Source organism: Gallus gallus, chromosome 35 (genome assembly GCF_016699485.2).
Source record: "Gallus gallus isolate bGalGal1 chromosome 35, bGalGal1.mat.broiler.GRCg7b, whole genome shotgun sequence".
Lineage (NCBI taxonomy): Eukaryota > Metazoa > Chordata > Aves > Galliformes > Phasianidae > Gallus > Gallus gallus.
Genome location: NC_052566.1, coordinates 374763 through 391775, shown reverse-complemented (window position 1 = coordinate 391775; position 17013 = coordinate 374763). Strand labels below are relative to the sequence as shown.

The following is a 17013-nucleotide window of genomic DNA, read 5'->3' as shown; positions in this document are numbered from 1 at the left end:
TTCATCATTCGTCTTTTATTGATTTGGGGGAGGAGCCTTTGGGGCGCAGCGAGGGGCGGGGCTTGAGGGATAAGCCCCGCCCCCTCTCCCGAGCGGCGTCCATTGATTGGATGAGAGCGACGGCGCGGCGCTGGGGGCGGAGCCAGAGGGGGGAGCGGTCACAAAGGGGCGGGGCTAAAGGGGGGAGCGGTCACAAAGGGGCGGGGCTAAAGGGGGAGGGGCGGGGCTAAAGGGATCAACGGGGCTCAATTGGAGAACCCATAGGGACCCACAACTGCCCCATTGTGCCCCATAACCACCCCATGGAGACCCATAACTGCCCCGTAAAGCCCAATAAGTGCCCCATAACCACCTCTGTGCCCCAAAACAGTCCCCTAAAGCCCCATAAGTTCCCCACAGAGCCCCATAACCACCTCTGTGACCCACAGAGCCCCATAACCACCCCACAGCGCCCTATATCCACACCATAACCGCCCCATAGAGCCCCAGTAGGAAGGTGGTGCGGTCAGTGGGGCGGAAGGGGCGGAGCCAAACTCACGGCAACTTCCTCGTTGTCATGGCGACGGCGCAGCTGCCCCGCCCACAGGGGAGCTGGGCGGCCATCTTGAAGGGGGCGTGGCCAGAAGGAAAGAGGGCGTGGCTTAGAGAGGGGGCGTGGCCTCGTTGGGATGGAGGGAGGGGAGGGGGTGGGGCCACGGAGCCCAAAACGGACCAATAGGAACGAAGGGTGGGAAATGGGGGCGGGGTCATGGGAAATGGGGCGTGGCCAAGGGGAGGGGGCGTGGTCAGAGGGAAAGGGGCGTGGCCTAAGGTGAGCAAATAGGGGAAGAGATTGGAGGGCGGGGTGGAGACACAACACCCAAATGGACCAATAGGAACAAGGTGTGGGAAGGGGGGGTGGGGCCAATAAATGGGGCGTGGCCATAAGGAAAGGGGCGTGGCTTAGCAAGGAGGGCCTCAGGTGAATGGATGGAAGAATTGCGGGGGCGGAGCCACGCTACTTGAAACGGACCAATAGGAAGAGCTGGGGTGAAGGGGGCGTGGCTATAAAAGAAGGGGGCGTGGCTTAGCAATGGGGCGTGGCCACGGGGAATGAAGAAATGGCTGGCTGGAGGGGGGCGGAGCCAAACCCAACAAAAGGGACCAATGGGAACAGAGTGTGCAAAAGGGGGTGGGGCAAGGAGAAAGGGGGCGGGGCCAGGAGAAAGGGGGCGGGGTCAGGAGAAAGGGGGCCCAAATATGGGGTGAGGGGGGGGGGGATTTTGGCTCACCCACAAAGGACCAATCAGGGAGGTCACGGAGGGGCCCATAGCCCGAACTGCCGGGGGCCAAGCCTTTGCTGGGGGTAATTAGTTATGCAAATGAGGCCACGTCCACCTCACCGAGCCCCGCCCTGCTCGCCCCCCCTTCCCCTCCCCTCTCACCTGACGCGCCATTGGCCGATGCGCTGTGGGGCCGCAGGAATGGGGCGGGCAGAGAGGGAGCGGAGCTCCGCTGGGGGAGACACATAGGGATCCATAGGGACCCATAGAGACCCCATAGGGACCCATAGAGACCATAGAGACCCCATAGGGACACACAGAGATCCATAGGGACCCATAGAGACACAATAGGGCCCCACTGAGACCCCACAGGGACCCATAGAGCCCCATAGGGACCCTAGAGCCCCATAGGGACACTCAGAGAACCGACAGGGACCCACAGAGACACAATAGGGCCCCACTGAGACCCCACAGAGACCCCATAGAGACACACAGAGACCCCATAGGGACCCATAGAGACACAATAGGGCCCCACGGAGACCCCACAGGGACCCATAGAGCCCCATAGGGACCCACAGAGAACCGACAGGGACCCACGGAGACCCATGGCGACCCCACAGAGAGCTACAGCGCCCCATAGAGAACCCATAGAGACCTCAGACAGCCCCACAGAGCAACAGCGACCCATAGAGACCCACTGGACCCACAGATACCCCATAGAGATCCCACAGAGAGCTCTAGTGACCCACTGAGACCCATAGCGCCCCACAGAGACCCATGAAGTTCCATATGGACCCCATAGCGACCCATAGAGACCCCACAGAGCCCCATAGAGACCCATACAGTTCCATATGGACCCCATAGCGACCCATAGAGACTCATATAGTTCCATATGGTCCCCATAGCGCCCCATAGAGACCCATACAGTTCTATATAGACCTCCGAGCAGCCCATAGAGACCCACAGAGCCCTATAGAGGCCGCACAGAGCCCCACAGAAACCCCAGAGACCCATAGAATCCAACAGAGACCCCATAGAAACCCCATAGAGACCCACAGCCCCCCAGGGCCGCCGCCAACACCACCCAAAACGCCCCACACCGCCCCGCGCGGCCATTACCGATCCGCAGCGCTTTGCGCGCCGCCATTATGCCCCCACCGGAACTTCCGGACACGCGCGTTACGTGACTTCCGTTTTATTTAAACAGTACTTCCGGCACGGTCAGCGCCAGCTTCCCTTCAGCGAGCGGAAGTAGACGCAAAAAGGCCGGAAGTTCTAACAGGGAGCCGCAGTCTTCATTCCGGGAATGTGCCGGGGGCCGCCATTTTGCCGTACGGAGACCGGAAGTAGCGCGTTGGCAGGACCGGAAGGAGACGTCCGACGGATCCCGCTTCCGTAATCGGAGGACCCCAACCCACCTTGGAGGACCCCCAACCCACCCTGGAGGACCCCCAAGAACACAAGATGCCAACGCGAGGCCGCCATCTTGTCCAGCCGCCATGTTTGAGGCCCGTTACCCGCCTTGGAGGACCCCCAACCCACCTTGGAGGACCCCCAACCCACCCTGGAGGACCCCAACCCACCCTGGAAGCCCCCCAAGAACACAAGACGCCAACGCGAGGCCGCCATCTTGTCCCACCGCCATGTTTGAGGCCTCAACCCACCCTGGAGGACCCCCAACCCACCTTGGAGGACCCCAACGCCCCCTGGAAGCCCCCCAAGAACACAAGACGCCAACGCGAGGCCGCCATGTCGTCCCGCCGCCATGTTTGAGGCCCGTTACCCACCTTGGAGGACCCCCAACCCACCCTGGAGGACCCCCAAGAACACAAGACGCCAACGCGAGGCCGCCATCTTGTCCCGCCGCCATGTTTGAGGCCTCAACCCACCCTGGAGGACCCCCAACCCATCTTGGAGGACCCCCAACCCGCCCTGGAAGCCCCCCAAGAACACAAGACGCCAACGCGAGGCCGCCATGTCGTCCCGCCGCCATGTTTGAGGCCTCAACCCACCCTGGAGGACCCCCAACCCACCTTGGAGGACCCCAACGCCCCCTGGAAGCCCCCCAAGAACACAAGACGCCAACGCGAGGCCGCCATCTTGTCCCACCGCCATGTTTGATGCCCCAACCCACCTTGGAGGACCCCCAACCCACCTTGGAGGACCCCAACGCCCCCTGGAAGCCCCCCAAGAACACAAGACGCCAACGCGAGGCCGCCATCTTGTCCCACCGCCATGTTTGATGCCCCAACCCACCTTGGAGGACCCCCAACCCACCCTGGAGGACCTCCAACCCACCCTGGAAGCCCCCCAAGAACACAAGACGCCAACGCGAGGCCGCCATGTCGTCCCGCCGCCATGTTTGAGGCCCGTTACCCACCTTGGAGGACCCCCAACCCACCCTGGAGGACCCCCAACCCACCTTGGAGGACCCCAACCGCCCCTGGAGGACCCCCAAGAACACAAGATGCCAACGCGAGGCCGCCATGTCGTCCCGCCGCCATGTTTGAGGCCTCAACCCACCCTGGAGGACCCCCAACCCACCTTGGAGGACCCCCAACCCACCCTGGAAGACCCCCAAGAACACAAGATGCCAACGCGAGGCCGCCATCTTGTCCAGCCGCCATGTTTGAGGCCCGTTACCCGCCTTGGAGGACCCCCAACCCACCTTGGAGGACCCCCAACCCACCCTGGAGGACTTCCAACCCACGGAGGACCCCCAACCGCCCCTGGAAGCCCCCCAAGAACACAAGATGCCAACGCGAGGCCGCCATCTTGTCCCGCCGCCATGTTTGAGGCCTCAACCCACCATGGAGGACCCCCAACCCACCCTGGAGGACCCCAACCCCCCCTGGAGGACCCCCAAGAACACAAGACGCCAACGCGAGGCCGCCATGTCGTCCCGCCGCCATGTTTGAGGCCCGTTACCCGCCGTAGCCGTCGTGCAGCCCCGCCACGTCGTGGCTGGAGACGCGGCGCCAGCCCCGCGGCCCCACGTGGTACACGGTGACGCTGCCCCCCGAGTAGGCGTCGCGCCGGGCCGCCTGGAAGATGGCGCGCCGGGCCAGCTCCAGGGCTTCGTCGGTCGCCATGTCGGGCCGCCGCCCGCCGTCCAGCACGCCGTACGCGTAGCTCGAACCCGAGCCCACCGCAAACGCCTCGCCCGGGATGCGCGTGCCTTCGCTGTCCACGTAGTAAAGGCCTGCGGGGGGAGGGGAGGTTGGGGGGGGCTCTTGGGGGGGGAATGGGGGCTTTCGGGGGGGGGATGGGGGCTTTTGGGGGGGGGAATGGGGGCTTTTGGGGACGGGGGGGGAATGGGGGCTTTTGGGGGGGAATGGGGGTTGGTGGGGGCTTTTGGGGAGGGGGCGGAGGGGGGGGAATGGGGGTTGCTGGGGGCTTTTGGGGAGGGGGGAATGGGGGTTGGTTGGGGGGAATGGGGGTTGGTGGGGGCTCTTGGGGAGGGGGGGGGGTTGGGGAAGGGGGGGGAATGGGGGTTGGTGGGGGTTTTGGGGAGAGGGGAATGGGGTTTGGTGGGGGTTTTGGGGAGAGGGGAATGGGGGTTGATGGGGGCTTTTGGGGAGGGGGCAGAGGGGGAGGAATGGGGGTTGGTGGGGGCTTTTGGGGAGGGGGGAATGGGGGTTGGTTGGGGGAGGGAATGGGGGTTAGTGGGGGCTTTTGGGGAGGGGGGGGATGGGGGCTTTTGGGGGGGAATGGGGGTTGGTGGGGCTTTTGGGGAGGGGGGAATGGGGGTTGATGGGGGCTTTTGGGGAGGGGGCAGAGGGGGAGGAATGGGGGTTGGTGGGGGCTCTTGGGGAGGGGAGGGGGGGGAATGGGGGTTGGTGGGGGCTTTTGGGGAGGGGGGAATGGGGGTTGGTTGGGGGAGGGAATGGGGTTTGGTGGGGGTTTTGGGGAGAGGGGAATGGGGGTTGATGGGGGCTTTTGGGGAGGGGGCGGAGGGGGGGGAATGGGGGTTGGTGGGGGCTTTTGGGGAGGGGGGAATGGGGGTTGGTTGGGGGGGGAATGGGGGTTAGTGGGGCTTTTGGGGAGGGGGGAATGGGGGTTGATGGGGGCTTTTGGGGAGGGGGCGGAGGGGGGGGAATGGGGGTTGGTGGGGGCTTTTGGGGAGGGGGGAATGGGGGTTGGTTGGGGGGAATGGGGGTTGGTGGGGGCTCTTGGGGAGGGGAGGGGGGGGAATTGGGGTTGGTGGGGGCTTTTGGAGGGGGGGGGGAAATGGGGGCTTTTGGGGTGGGGAATGGGGGTTGGTGGGGGCTTTTGGGGAGGGGGGGGTTGGGGAAGGGGGGGGAATGGGGGTTGGTGGGGCTTTTGGGGAGGGGGGAATGGGGGTTGGTGGGGGTTTTGGGGAGGGGGCGGAGGGGGGGGAATGGGGGTTGGTGGGGGCTTTTGGGGAGGGGGGAATGGGGGTTGGTTGGGGGAGGGAATGGGGGTTAGTGGGGGCTTTTGGGGAGGGGGGGGATGGGGGTTGATGGGGGCTTTTGGGGAGGGGGGGGATGGGGGTTGATGGGGGCTTTTGGGGAGGGGGCAGAGGGGGAGGAATGGGGGTTGGTGGGGGCTTTTGGAGGGGGGGGGAAATGGGGGCTTTTGGGGTGGGGAATGGGGGTTGGTGGGGGCTTTTGGGGGATGGGGGTTGGTGGGGGGGGAATGGGGGTTGGTGGGGGCTTTTGGGGGCGAATGGGGGTTGGTGGGGGCGGAGAATGGGGTTTGATGGGGGCTTTTGGGGAGGGGGCAGAGGGGGGGAAATGGGGGTTGGTGGGGGCTCTTGGGGAGGGGAGGGGGGGGGAATGGGGGCTTTTGGGGGGGGGAATGGGGGCTTTTGGGGGGGAATGGGGGTTGGTGGGGGCTTTTGGGGAGGGGAGGGGTTTGGGGAAGGGGGGGAAGTGGGGGTTGGTGGGGGCTCTTGGGGAGGGGGGGTAAATGGGGGCTGGGGAGGGGTTCTGGGTGGGGGGGAAGAGGGGTTTGGTGGTGGGGAGGGACCTCCTACCCCCTCCAAAGACCCCAGAATCCACTCCTATCCCCCCAGAGACCCCAGAACCCTCCCCAAGACCCCATAACCCCTCCCAAACACCCCATAACCCCCTTCAAACACCCCATAACCCTCCCTAAGACCCCATAACCCCCCCTAAAACCCCACAACCCCTCCCAAAGACCCCATAACCCCCTCCAAACATCCCATAACCCTCCCTAAGACCCCATAACCTCCCCCCTAAGACCCCATAAGCCCTCCGAAGGACCCCATAACCCTCCCTAAGACCCCATAACCCCCCCCCAAAGATCCCATAAGCCCTCCGAAGGACCCCGTAACCTCCCCTAAGACCTCACAATCCCCTATAAGATCCCATAAGCCCTCCCAAAGACCCCATAAGCCCTCCCAAGGACCCCATAAGCCCCCCAAAGACCCCCCCGAACCCACCTGGCCCTCGTTTGTCCCAGCCGCAGATGATGGTGCCCACGCTGAGCCCCATGCCCTTGTACTGATCCACCATCCACCCCTCCCGTACCCCAGGCTTCCTTCCTACCCCCCTCAAAGACCCCCCAGGACCCCACAAAGACCCCATAACCCCCTCCTATCCCCCAAAGACCCCACGACCCCCTCCAAGACCAGATAACCGCCCCTAAGACCCCACAATCCCCTCCGAAGACCCCAGGACTCCCTCCTACCCACCCCAAGACCCCATAAGCCCTCCCAAGGACCCCATAACTCCCTCCAAACACCCCACAACCCTCCCTAAGACCCCATAACCCCCCCAAGACCCCATAGTCCCCTCCAAAGACCCCATAACCCCCTCCAAACACCCTATAACCCCATAAGCCCTCCCAAGGACCCCATAAGCCCTCTCAAGGACCCTATAACCTCCCCTAAGACCCCACAGTTCCCTGTAGCAACCCATAAACCCTTCTAAAGACTCCATAACCCCCCCGAGGACCCCATAACCCCCCCCTAAGACCCCACAATCCCCTATAAGACCCCATAAGCCGTCCCAAAGACCCCATAAGCCCTCTCAAGGACCCCGTAACCTCTCCTAAGACCCCATAACCCCTCCCAAACACCCCAGAACCCCCCCAAAGACCCCATAACCCCCCCCAAAGACCCCATAACCCCCCCCCCAAGGACCCCCCCGAACCCACCTGGCCCTCGTTTGTCCCAGCCGCAGATGATGGTGCCCATGCTGAGCCCCATGCCCTTGTACTGATCCACCATCCACCCCTCCCGTACCCCAGGCCTCCTTCCTACCCCCCTCAAAGACCCCCCAGGACCCCACAAAGAACCCATAACCCCCTCCTATCCCCCAAAGACCCCACGACCCCTCCAAGACCAGATAACCGCCCCTAAGACCCCACAATCCCCTCTGAAGACCCCAGGACTCCCTCCTACCCACCCCAAGACCCCATAAGCCCTCCCAAGGACCCCATAAGCCCTCCAAACGCCCCATAACTCCCTCCAAACACCCCACAACCCTCCCTAAGACCCCATAACCCCCCCAAGACCCCATAGTCCCCTCCAAAGACCCCATAACCCCCTCCAAACAGCCTATAACCCCATAAGCCCTCCCAAGGACCCCATAAGCCCTCTGAAGGATCCTATAACCTCCCCTAAGACCCCACAGTCCCCTGTAGCAACCCATAAACCCTTCTAAAGACTCCATAACCCCCCCGAGGACCCCATAACCCCTCCCAAACACCCCAGAACCCCCCCAAAGACCCCATAACCCCCCCCAAGGACCCCATAACCCCCCCCCAAAGACCCCCCCGAACCCACCTGGCCCTCGTTTGTCCCAGCCGCAGATGATGGTGCCCATGCTGAGCCCCATGCCCTTGTACTGATCCACCATCCACCCCTCCCGTACCCCAGGCTTCCTTCCTACCCCCCTCAAAGACCCCCCAGGACCCCACAAAGACCCCATAACCCCCTCCTATCCCCCAAAGACCCCCACGACCCCCTCCAAGACCAGATAACCGCCCCTAAGACCCCAGGACTCCCTCCTATCCCCCCCAGAGACCCCATAATCCCACCTAAAGACCCCATAACCCTTCCCAAAGACTCCATAACCCCCTCCAAAGACCCCATAACCCCCTCCAAAGACCCCATAACCCCCCCAAGGACCCCATAACCCCCCCCAAAGACCCCATAACCCCCCCCAAGGACCCCCCCCGAACCCACCTGGCCCTCGTTTGTCCCAGCCGCAGATGATGGTGCCCACGCTGAGCCCCATGCCCTTGTACTGATCCACCATCCACCCCTCCCGTACCCCAGGCTTCCTTCCTACCCCCCTCAAAGACCCCCCAGGACCCCACAAAGACCCCATAACCCCCTCCTATCCCCCAAAGACCCCACGACCCCCTCCAAGACCAGATAACCGCCCCTAAGACCCCACAATCCCCTCCGAAGACCCCAGGACTCCCTCCTACCCACCCCAAGACCCCATAAGCCCTCCCAAGGACCCCATAACTCCCTCCAAACACCCCACAACCCTCCCTAAGACCCCATAACCCCCCCAAGACCCCATAGTCCCCTCCAAAGACCCCATAACCCCCTCCAAACACCCTATAACCCCATAAGCCCTCCCAAGGACCCCATAAGCCCTCTCAAGGACCCTATAACCTCCCCTAAGACCCCACAGTCCCCTGTAGCAACCCATAAACCCTTCTAAAGACTCCATAACCCCCCCGAGGACCCCATAACCCCTCCCTAAGACCCCACAATCCCCTATAAGACCCCATAAGCCGTCCCAAAGACCCCATAAGCCCTCTCAAGGACCCCGTAACCTCTCCTAAGACCCCATAACCCCTCCCAAACACCCCAGAACCCCCCCAAAGACCCCATAACCCCCCCCAAAGACCCCATAACCCCCCCCCAAGGACCCCCCCGAACCCACCTGGCCCTCGTTTGTCCCAGCCGCAGATGATGGTGCCCACGCTGAGCCCCATGCCCTTGTACTGATCCACCATCCACCCCTCCCGTACCCCAGGCTTCCTTCCTACCCCCCTCAAAGACCCCCCAGGATCCCACAAAGACCCCATAACCCCCTCCTATCCCCCAAAGACCCCACGACCCCCTCCAAGACCAGATAACCGCCCCTAAGACCCCACAATCCCCTCTGAAGACCCCAGGACTCCCTCCTACCCACCCCAAGACCCCATAAGCCCTCCCAAGGACCCCATAAGCCCTCCAAACGCCCCATAACTCCCTCCAAACACCCCACAACCCTCCCTAAGACCCCATAACCCCCCCAAGACCCCATAGTCCCCTCCAAAGACCCCATAACCCCCTCCAAACAGCCTATAACCCCATAAGCCCTCCCAAGGACCCCATAAGCCCTCTGAAGGATCCTATAACCTCCCCTAAGACCCCACAGTCCCCTGTAGCAACCCATAAACCCTTCTAAAGACTCCATAACCCCCCCGAGGACCCCATAACCCCTCCCAAACACCCCAGAACCCCCCCAAAGACCCCATAACCCCCCCCAAGGACCCCATAACCCCCCCCCAAAGACCCCCCCGAACCCACCTGGCCCTCGTTTGTCCCAGCCGCAGATGATGGTGCCCATGCTGAGCCCCATGCCCTTGTACTGATCCACCATCCACCCCTCCCGTACCCCAGGCTTCCTTCCTACCCCCCTCAAAGACCCCCCAGGACCCCACAAAGACCCCATAACCCCCTCCTATCCCCCAAAGACCCCCACGACCCCCTCCAAGACCAGATAACCGCCCCTAAGACCCCAGGACTCCCTCCTATCCCCCCCAGAGACCCCATAATCCCACCTAAAGACCCCATAACCCTTCCCAAAGACTCCATAACCCCCTCCAAAGACCCCATAACCCCCTCCAAAGACCCCATAACCCCCCCAAGGACCCCATAACCCCCCCCAAAGACCCCATAACCCCCCCCAAGGACCCCCCCCGAACCCACCTGGCCCTCGTTTGTCCCAGCCGCAGATGATGGTGCCCACGCTGAGCCCCATGCCCTTGTACTGATCCACCATCCACCCCTCCCGTACCCCAGGCTTCCTTCCTACCCCCCTCAAAGACCCCCCAGGACCCCACAAAGACCCCATAACCCCCTCCTATCCCCCAAAGACCCCACGACCCCCTCCAAGACCAGATAACCGCCCCTAAGACCCCACAATCCCCTCCGAAGACCCCAGGACTCCCTCCTACCCACCCCAAGACCCCATAAGCCCTCCCAAGGACCCCATAACTCCCTCCAAACACCCCACAACCCTCCCTAAGACCCCATAACCCCCCCAAGACCCCATAGTCCCCTCCAAAGACCCCATAACCCCCTCCAAACACCCTATAACCCCATAAGCCCTCCCAAGGACCCCATAAGCCCTCTCAAGGACCCTATAACCTCCCCTAAGACCCCACAGTCCCCTGTAGCAACCCATAAACCCTTCTAAAGACTCCATAACCCCCCCGAGGACCCCATAACCCCTCCCTAAGACCCCACAATCCCCTATAAGACCCCATAAGCCGTCCCAAAGACCCCATAAGCCCTCTCAAGGACCCCGTAACCTCTCCTAAGACCCCATAACCCCTCCCAAACACCCCAGAACCCCCCCAAAGACCCCATAACCCCCCCCAAAGACCCCATAACCCCCCCCCAAGGACCCCCCCGAACCCACCTGGCCCTCGTTTGTCCCAGCCGCAGATGATGGTGCCCACGCTGAGCCCCATGCCCTTGTACTGATCCACCATCCACCCCTCCCGTACCCCAGGCTTCCTTCCTACCCCCCTCAAAGACCCCCCAGGATCCCACAAAGACCCCATAACCCCCTCCTATCCCCCAAAGACCCCACGACCCCCTCCAAGACCAGATAACCGCCCCTAAGACCCCACAATCCCCTCCGAAGACCCCAGGACTCCCTCCTACCCACCCCAAGACCCCATAAGCCCTCCCAAGGACCCCATAACTCCCTCCAAACACCCCACAACCCTCCCTAAGACCCCATAACCCCCCCAAGACCCCATAGTCCCCTCCAAAGACCCCATAACCCCCTCCAAACACCCTATAACCCCATAAGCCCTCCCAAGGACCCCATAAGCCCTCTCAAGGACCCTATAACCTCCCCTAAGACCCCACAGTCCCCTGTAGCAACCCATAAACCCTTCTAAAGACTCCATAACCCCCCCGAGGACCCCATAACCCCCCCCTAAGACCCCACAATCCCCTATAAGACCCCATAAGCCGTCCCAAAGACCCCATAAGCCCTCTCAAGGACCCCGTAACCTCTCCTAAGACCCCATAACCCCTCCCAAACACCCCATAACCCCTCCCAAGGACCCCATAAGCCCCTCAAAGAACCCCACAACCCCCCCAAAGACCCCCCCGAACCCACCTGGCCCTCGTTTGTCCCAGCCGCAGATGATGGTGCCCATGCTGAGCCCCATGCCCTTGTACTGATCCACCATCCACCCCTCCCGTACCCCAGGCTTCCTTCCTACCCCCCTCAAAGACCCCCCAGGACCCCACAAAGACCCCATAACCCCCTCCTATCCCCCAAGGACCCCCACGACCCCCTCCAAGACCAGATAACCGCCCCTAAGACCCCACAATCCCCTCTGAAGACCCCAGGACTCCCTCCTACCCCCCCCAGAGACCCTTTAATCCCACCTAAAGACCCCATAACCCCTCCCAAAGACCCCATAACCCCCTCCAAACACCCCATAACCCTCCCTAAGACCCCATACCCCTCCCTAAGACCCCATAACCCCGCCTAAAGACCCCATAACCCCGCCTAAAGACCCCATAACCCCACCCAAGGACCCCATAAGCCCCTCAAAGAACCCCATAACCCCCCCCCCAAAGACCCCCCCGAACCCACCTGGCCCTTGTTTGTCCCAGCCACAGATCATGGTGCCCAGGCTGAGCCCCATGCCCTTGTACTGATACACCATCCACCCCTCCCGTACCCCAGGCTTCCTTCCTACCCCCCTCAAAGACCCCCCAGGACCCCACAAAGACCCCATAACCCCCTCCTATCCCCCAAAGACCCCCACGACCCCCTCCAAGACCAGATAACCGCCCCTAAGACCCCACAATCCCCTCTGAAGACCCCAGGACTCCCTCCTACCCACCCCAGAGACCCCATAATCCCACCTAAAGACCCCATAACCCCTCCCAAAGACTCCATAACCCCCTCCAAAGACCCCATAACCCCTCCCAAACACCCCATACCCCTCCCTAAGACCCCATAACCCCGCCTAAAGACCCCATAACCCCTCCCAAGGACCCCATAAGCCCCTCAAAGAACCCCACAACCCCCCCAAAGACCCCCCCGAACCCACCTGGCCCTCGTTTGTCCCAGCCGCAGATGATGGTGCCCATGCTGAGCCCCATGCCCTTGTACTGATCCACCATCCACCCCTCCCGTACCCCAGGCTTCCTTCCTACCCCCCTCAAAGACCCCCCAGGACCCCACAAAGACCCCATAACCCCCTCCTATCCCCCAAAGACCCCCACGACCCCCTCCAAGACCAGATAACCGCCCCTAAGACCCCAGGACTCCCTCCTATCCCCTCCAGAGACCCCATAATCCCACCTAAAGACCCCATAACCCTTCCCAAAGACTCCATAACCCCCTCCAAAGACCCCATAACCCCCTCCAAAGACCCCATAACCCCCCCAAGGACCCCATAACCCCCCCCAAAGACCCCATAAGCCCTCCCAAGGACCCCCCCCGAACCCACCTGGCCCTCGTTTGTCCCAGCCGCAGATGATGGTGCCCACGCTGAGCCCCATGCCCTTGTACTGATCCACCATCCACCCCTCCCGTACCCCAGGCTTCCTTCCTACCCCCCTCAAAGACCCCCCAGGACCCCACAAAGACCCCATAACCCCCTCCTATCCCCCAAAGACCCCCACGACCCCCTCCAAGACCAGATAACCGCCCCTAAGACCCCAGGACTCCCTCCTATCCCCCCCAGAGACCCCATAATCCCACCTAAAGACCCCATAACCCTTCCCAAAGACTCCATAACCCCCTCCAAAGACCCCATAACCCCCTCCAAAGACCCCATAACCCCCCCAAGGACCCCATAACCCCCCCCAAAGACCCCATAACCCCCCCCAAAGACCCCCCCTGAACCCACCTGGCCCTCGTTTGTCCCAGCCGCAGATCATGGTGCCCATGCTGAGCCCCATGCCCTTGTACTGATACACCATGTTGGCCAGCAGCTTGGAGGCAGCAGCCACGGAGATGGGCTCCTTGTTCCTCAGCTCGTACACCCTGCACTGCCGGGCCAGCAGCCGCTCCCAGAAGCTGCAGTCGGCCGCCCCGCCGGCCATGGTGCCCAGCAAGGAGGGGTTGATCTCTATCACCTTCTGCACCGTCTGCGAGGCGATGTAGGAGCCGGCCGTGGCGCGGGAATCCACCGCCACCACCACGCCGTGGGCAAACTGGGGGGGGAAGGGGAGGTTATGGGGTTGGGGGGGGTCCAGCGTCACGTTAGGGGGTCCTATGGGGAGGTGATGGGGTCCTACAGGGAGGTTATGGGGTCTTACAGGGAGGTGATGGGGTCCTACAGGGAGGTGATGGGGTTGGGGGGTGCTATGGAGAGGTTATGGGATCTTACAGGGAGGTGATGGGGTCCTACAGGGAGGTGATGGGGTTGGGGGGTGCTATGGAGAGGTTATGGGATCTTACAGGGAGGTGATGGGGTCCTACAGGGAGATTATGAGGTCCCACAGGGAGGTGATGGGGTCCCACAGGGAGGTGATGGGGTTGTGGGGTCCTATGGAGAAGTTATGGGGTCCTAGAGGGAGGTGATGGGGTCCCACAGGGAGGTGATGGGGTCCCACAGGGAGGTGATGGGGTTGTGGGGTCCTATGGAGAAGTTATGGGGTCCTACAGGGAGGTGATGGGGTCCTACAGGGAGATGATGGGGTCCTACAGGGAGATGATGGGGTTGGGGGGTCCTATGGAGAGGTGATGGGGTCCTACAGGGAGGTGATGGGGTCCTACAGGGAGGTGATGGGGTCCTACAGGGAGGTGATGGGGTTAGAGAGGGGCCAGCATCACGTTAGGGCATCCGACAGGGAGGTGATGGGATTGGGCGGTCCTATGGAGAAGTTATGGGGTCCTACAGGGAGGTGATGGGGTCCTACAGGGAGGTGATGGGGTCCTACAGGGAGGTGATGGGGTTGGGGGGTCCTATGGAGAGGTTATGGGGTCCTACAGGGAGGTGATGGGGTCCCACAGGGAGGTGATGGGGTTGTGGGGTCCTATGGAGAAGTTATGGGGTCCTACAGGGAGGTGATGGGGTCCTACAGGGAGATGATGGGGTCCTACAGGGAGATGATGGGGTTGGGGGGTCCTATGGAGAGGTTATGGGATCTTACAGGGAGGTGATGGGGTCCTACAGGGAGATGATGGGGTCCTACAGGGAGATGATGGGGTTGGGGGGTCCTACGGAGAGGTGATGGGGTCCTACAGGGAGGTTATGGGGTCCTACAGGGAAGCGATGGGGCTGCAGGGGGGTCCAACGTCACGTTCGAGAGTCCTACAGGGAGGTTATGGGGCTGCTGGGGGTCCAACATCACATTCGAGGGTCCTACAGGGAGGTTATGGGGTCCTACAGGGACGTTATGGGGTTGGAGAGGGTCCAGTGTCACGTTAGGGGATCCTACAGGGAGGTCATGGGGTCCTACAGGCAGGTGATGGGGTTGGAGAGGGTCCAGCGTCACGTTAGGGGGTCCCACAGGGAGGTGATGGGGTCCTACAGGGAGATTATGGGGTCCTACAGGGAGGTTATGGGGTTAGAGAGGGTCCAGCGTCACGTTAGGGGATCCTACAGGGAGGTCATGGGGTCCTACAGGCAGGTGATGGGGTTGGAGAGGGTCCAGCGTCACGTTAGGGGGTCCCACAGGGAGGTGATGGGGTCCTACAGGGAGATTATGGGGTCCTACAGGGAGGTTATGGGGTTAGAGAGGGTCCAGCGTCACGTTAGGGGATCCTACAGGGAGGTTATGGGGTCCTACAGGGAGGTTATGGGGCTGCGGGGGGTCCAGTGTCATGTTAGGAGGTCCTATGGGGAGGTTATGGGGTCGCACCATGGGGTTAGGGGGTTCTATGGGGAGGTTATGGGGTCACACCATGGGGTTTTGGGGTCCCAGTATGGAGTTGTGGGGTTCTATGGGGAAGTTATGGGGTCACACCATGAGATCATGGGGTCCTATGGGGAGGTTATGGGGTCATACCATGGGGTTAGGGGTTGCACCATGGGGTTACGGGGTCCCAGGGGGAGGTTATGGGGTGCCAATATAGGGTTATTGGGCCCTATGAGGACATTATGGGGTCACACCATGGGGTTATGGGGCCCTGCAGCGACGTTTTGAGGTCCTTAAGGGCAGGCTATAACCCCATAGAGCCTCCCATAGCAGCCGGAGGTCCTCAGAGGGGTTTTTGGGGCGGAAAAACGGGATTTTGTGGCCCCCACGGTAAGAAATGAGACTCCAAGGAGCTCTTGGGGGCTTTCGGGCCGCTCAGCGGAGACTTTTTGGGTTAAATTCGGGGGGTTTTGGGGCTCTGCGGTAACCAACGGCACCCGCAGCCCCTCCAGGCGCCGCCAGGAGAAGTTTTGAGGTAAAAAAGGGCCGTTTTGGGGCTCGTACGGCTACAAACCGCTCCCGTCGCATCCCGGTGCCCCCACCGAGGGGTTCGGTGCCGCCCCGGGCCGAATTCTGAGGTAAAACCCGGCGGTTTCGGGCCTTACCTTAAAGGCCAACGTCGTGGTGCCGTGCAGGAGTTGCAGGCCGGGCCCGGGCAGATCCGCGCCGCCCCACGGACGAACCGCCAGCTCTGAAGGGGGACCCGAAAGGTCCCGCGGGGCCCCGAGGGGCGCAAAAGGGGCCTCCGAAGCCGGAGGGAGACGGACGATGTCGGCCAACGCCATATTGCAGCGCTGGGGGGCGGTGCCGGCAAATGGCGACGGCACCACCTACAAAATGGCGGCGGCACCGCCTACAAAATGGCGGCGTTGCCCAGCAACGGGCGCAGCGCGCATGCGCGTAGTCAGAGGGCGCATGCGCAGAGCGGAAAGGCGCCATTTGCAGAGCGGGCGCCGCCATGTTGGGCGCCATCTTGGAGAGGGGCATGACGAAGCGGCGCGGCGCGGTGACGTCATTTCGGGGGTGGTTTTGAGGTGAAAAAGGTCGGATTTGGGGTCTGGGGGCGTTAAAAAGGGCGCGGAGGAGGGGGGTGGGAGCGTGGGTTGGTTTTGGTGTGGTTTTATGGCAGGGTGCGGAGGGGGGGCCTTCGGGGGGCCTTCTGGTGTGGGATTGGAATGGGGGAATGCCATTTTGGGGCCATTTTGTGGGATTTTTGGTATTTTACACCTTTTTTTGTCATTTTTTCTCAGAAGGAAATGGTGAGAAATGCCATTTTGGGGCGTTTTGTGGGGAATCCAAAGGAGAAAATCCCGTACGGTGGGATTTTTGCGAGGAATACAATGGGGAAATCCCATTTGGGGGCCATTTTGTGGGATTTGAGGCTTTTTGTACCTTTTTTGTGACGCTTTCTGAGGAGAAAATGGTACAAAATCCCATTTTGGGGCGGTTTGTGGCCAATCCAATGGAGAAAATCCCATTTGGGGCATTTTTTTATGAGGAACAGAATGGGGAAATCCCATGTCGGGGCCATTCTGGGGCATTTAAGGCCATAAAAAGGATCAAGTGTGTCAGAAATGGGCATAAAAAGGGAGGAAAAGGGGCAAAATTGTCACAAAAAGAGTAAAA

At 61.8% G+C, this 17013-nt stretch overlaps 1 protein-coding gene across 5 annotated transcripts; it reads right to left on the bottom strand.

Moving 5' to 3' along the window:
* PSMB5 (proteasome subunit beta 5) lies at positions 1-16190 on the bottom strand. Of its 5 annotated transcripts, XM_040654983.2 has the most exons (9): positions 15993-16190; positions 13371-13677; positions 3685-4464; positions 3397-3642; positions 2382-3049; positions 1425-1494; positions 1272-1339; positions 539-603; positions 1-130 (listed from the first exon to the last, which is right to left on the bottom strand). In XM_040654983.2, the coding sequence occupies exons 1-3, from the start codon at positions 16170-16172 to the stop codon at positions 4187-4189; spliced, it is 765 nt and encodes a 254-aa protein (XP_040510917.1). In that variant the 5' UTR covers positions 16173-16190; the 3' UTR covers positions 1-130; positions 539-603; positions 1272-1339; positions 1425-1494; positions 2382-3049; positions 3397-3642; positions 3685-4186. The 5 variants fall into 5 exon arrangements, with proteins under 5 accessions (XP_040510917.1, XP_040510918.1, XP_040510920.1 ...); XM_040654984.2 differs by having other exon boundaries at positions 3397-4464; XM_040654986.2 differs by lacking the exon at positions 3397-3642 and having other exon boundaries at positions 3664-4464.
* Positions 16191-17013: the final 823 nt, after the last annotated feature.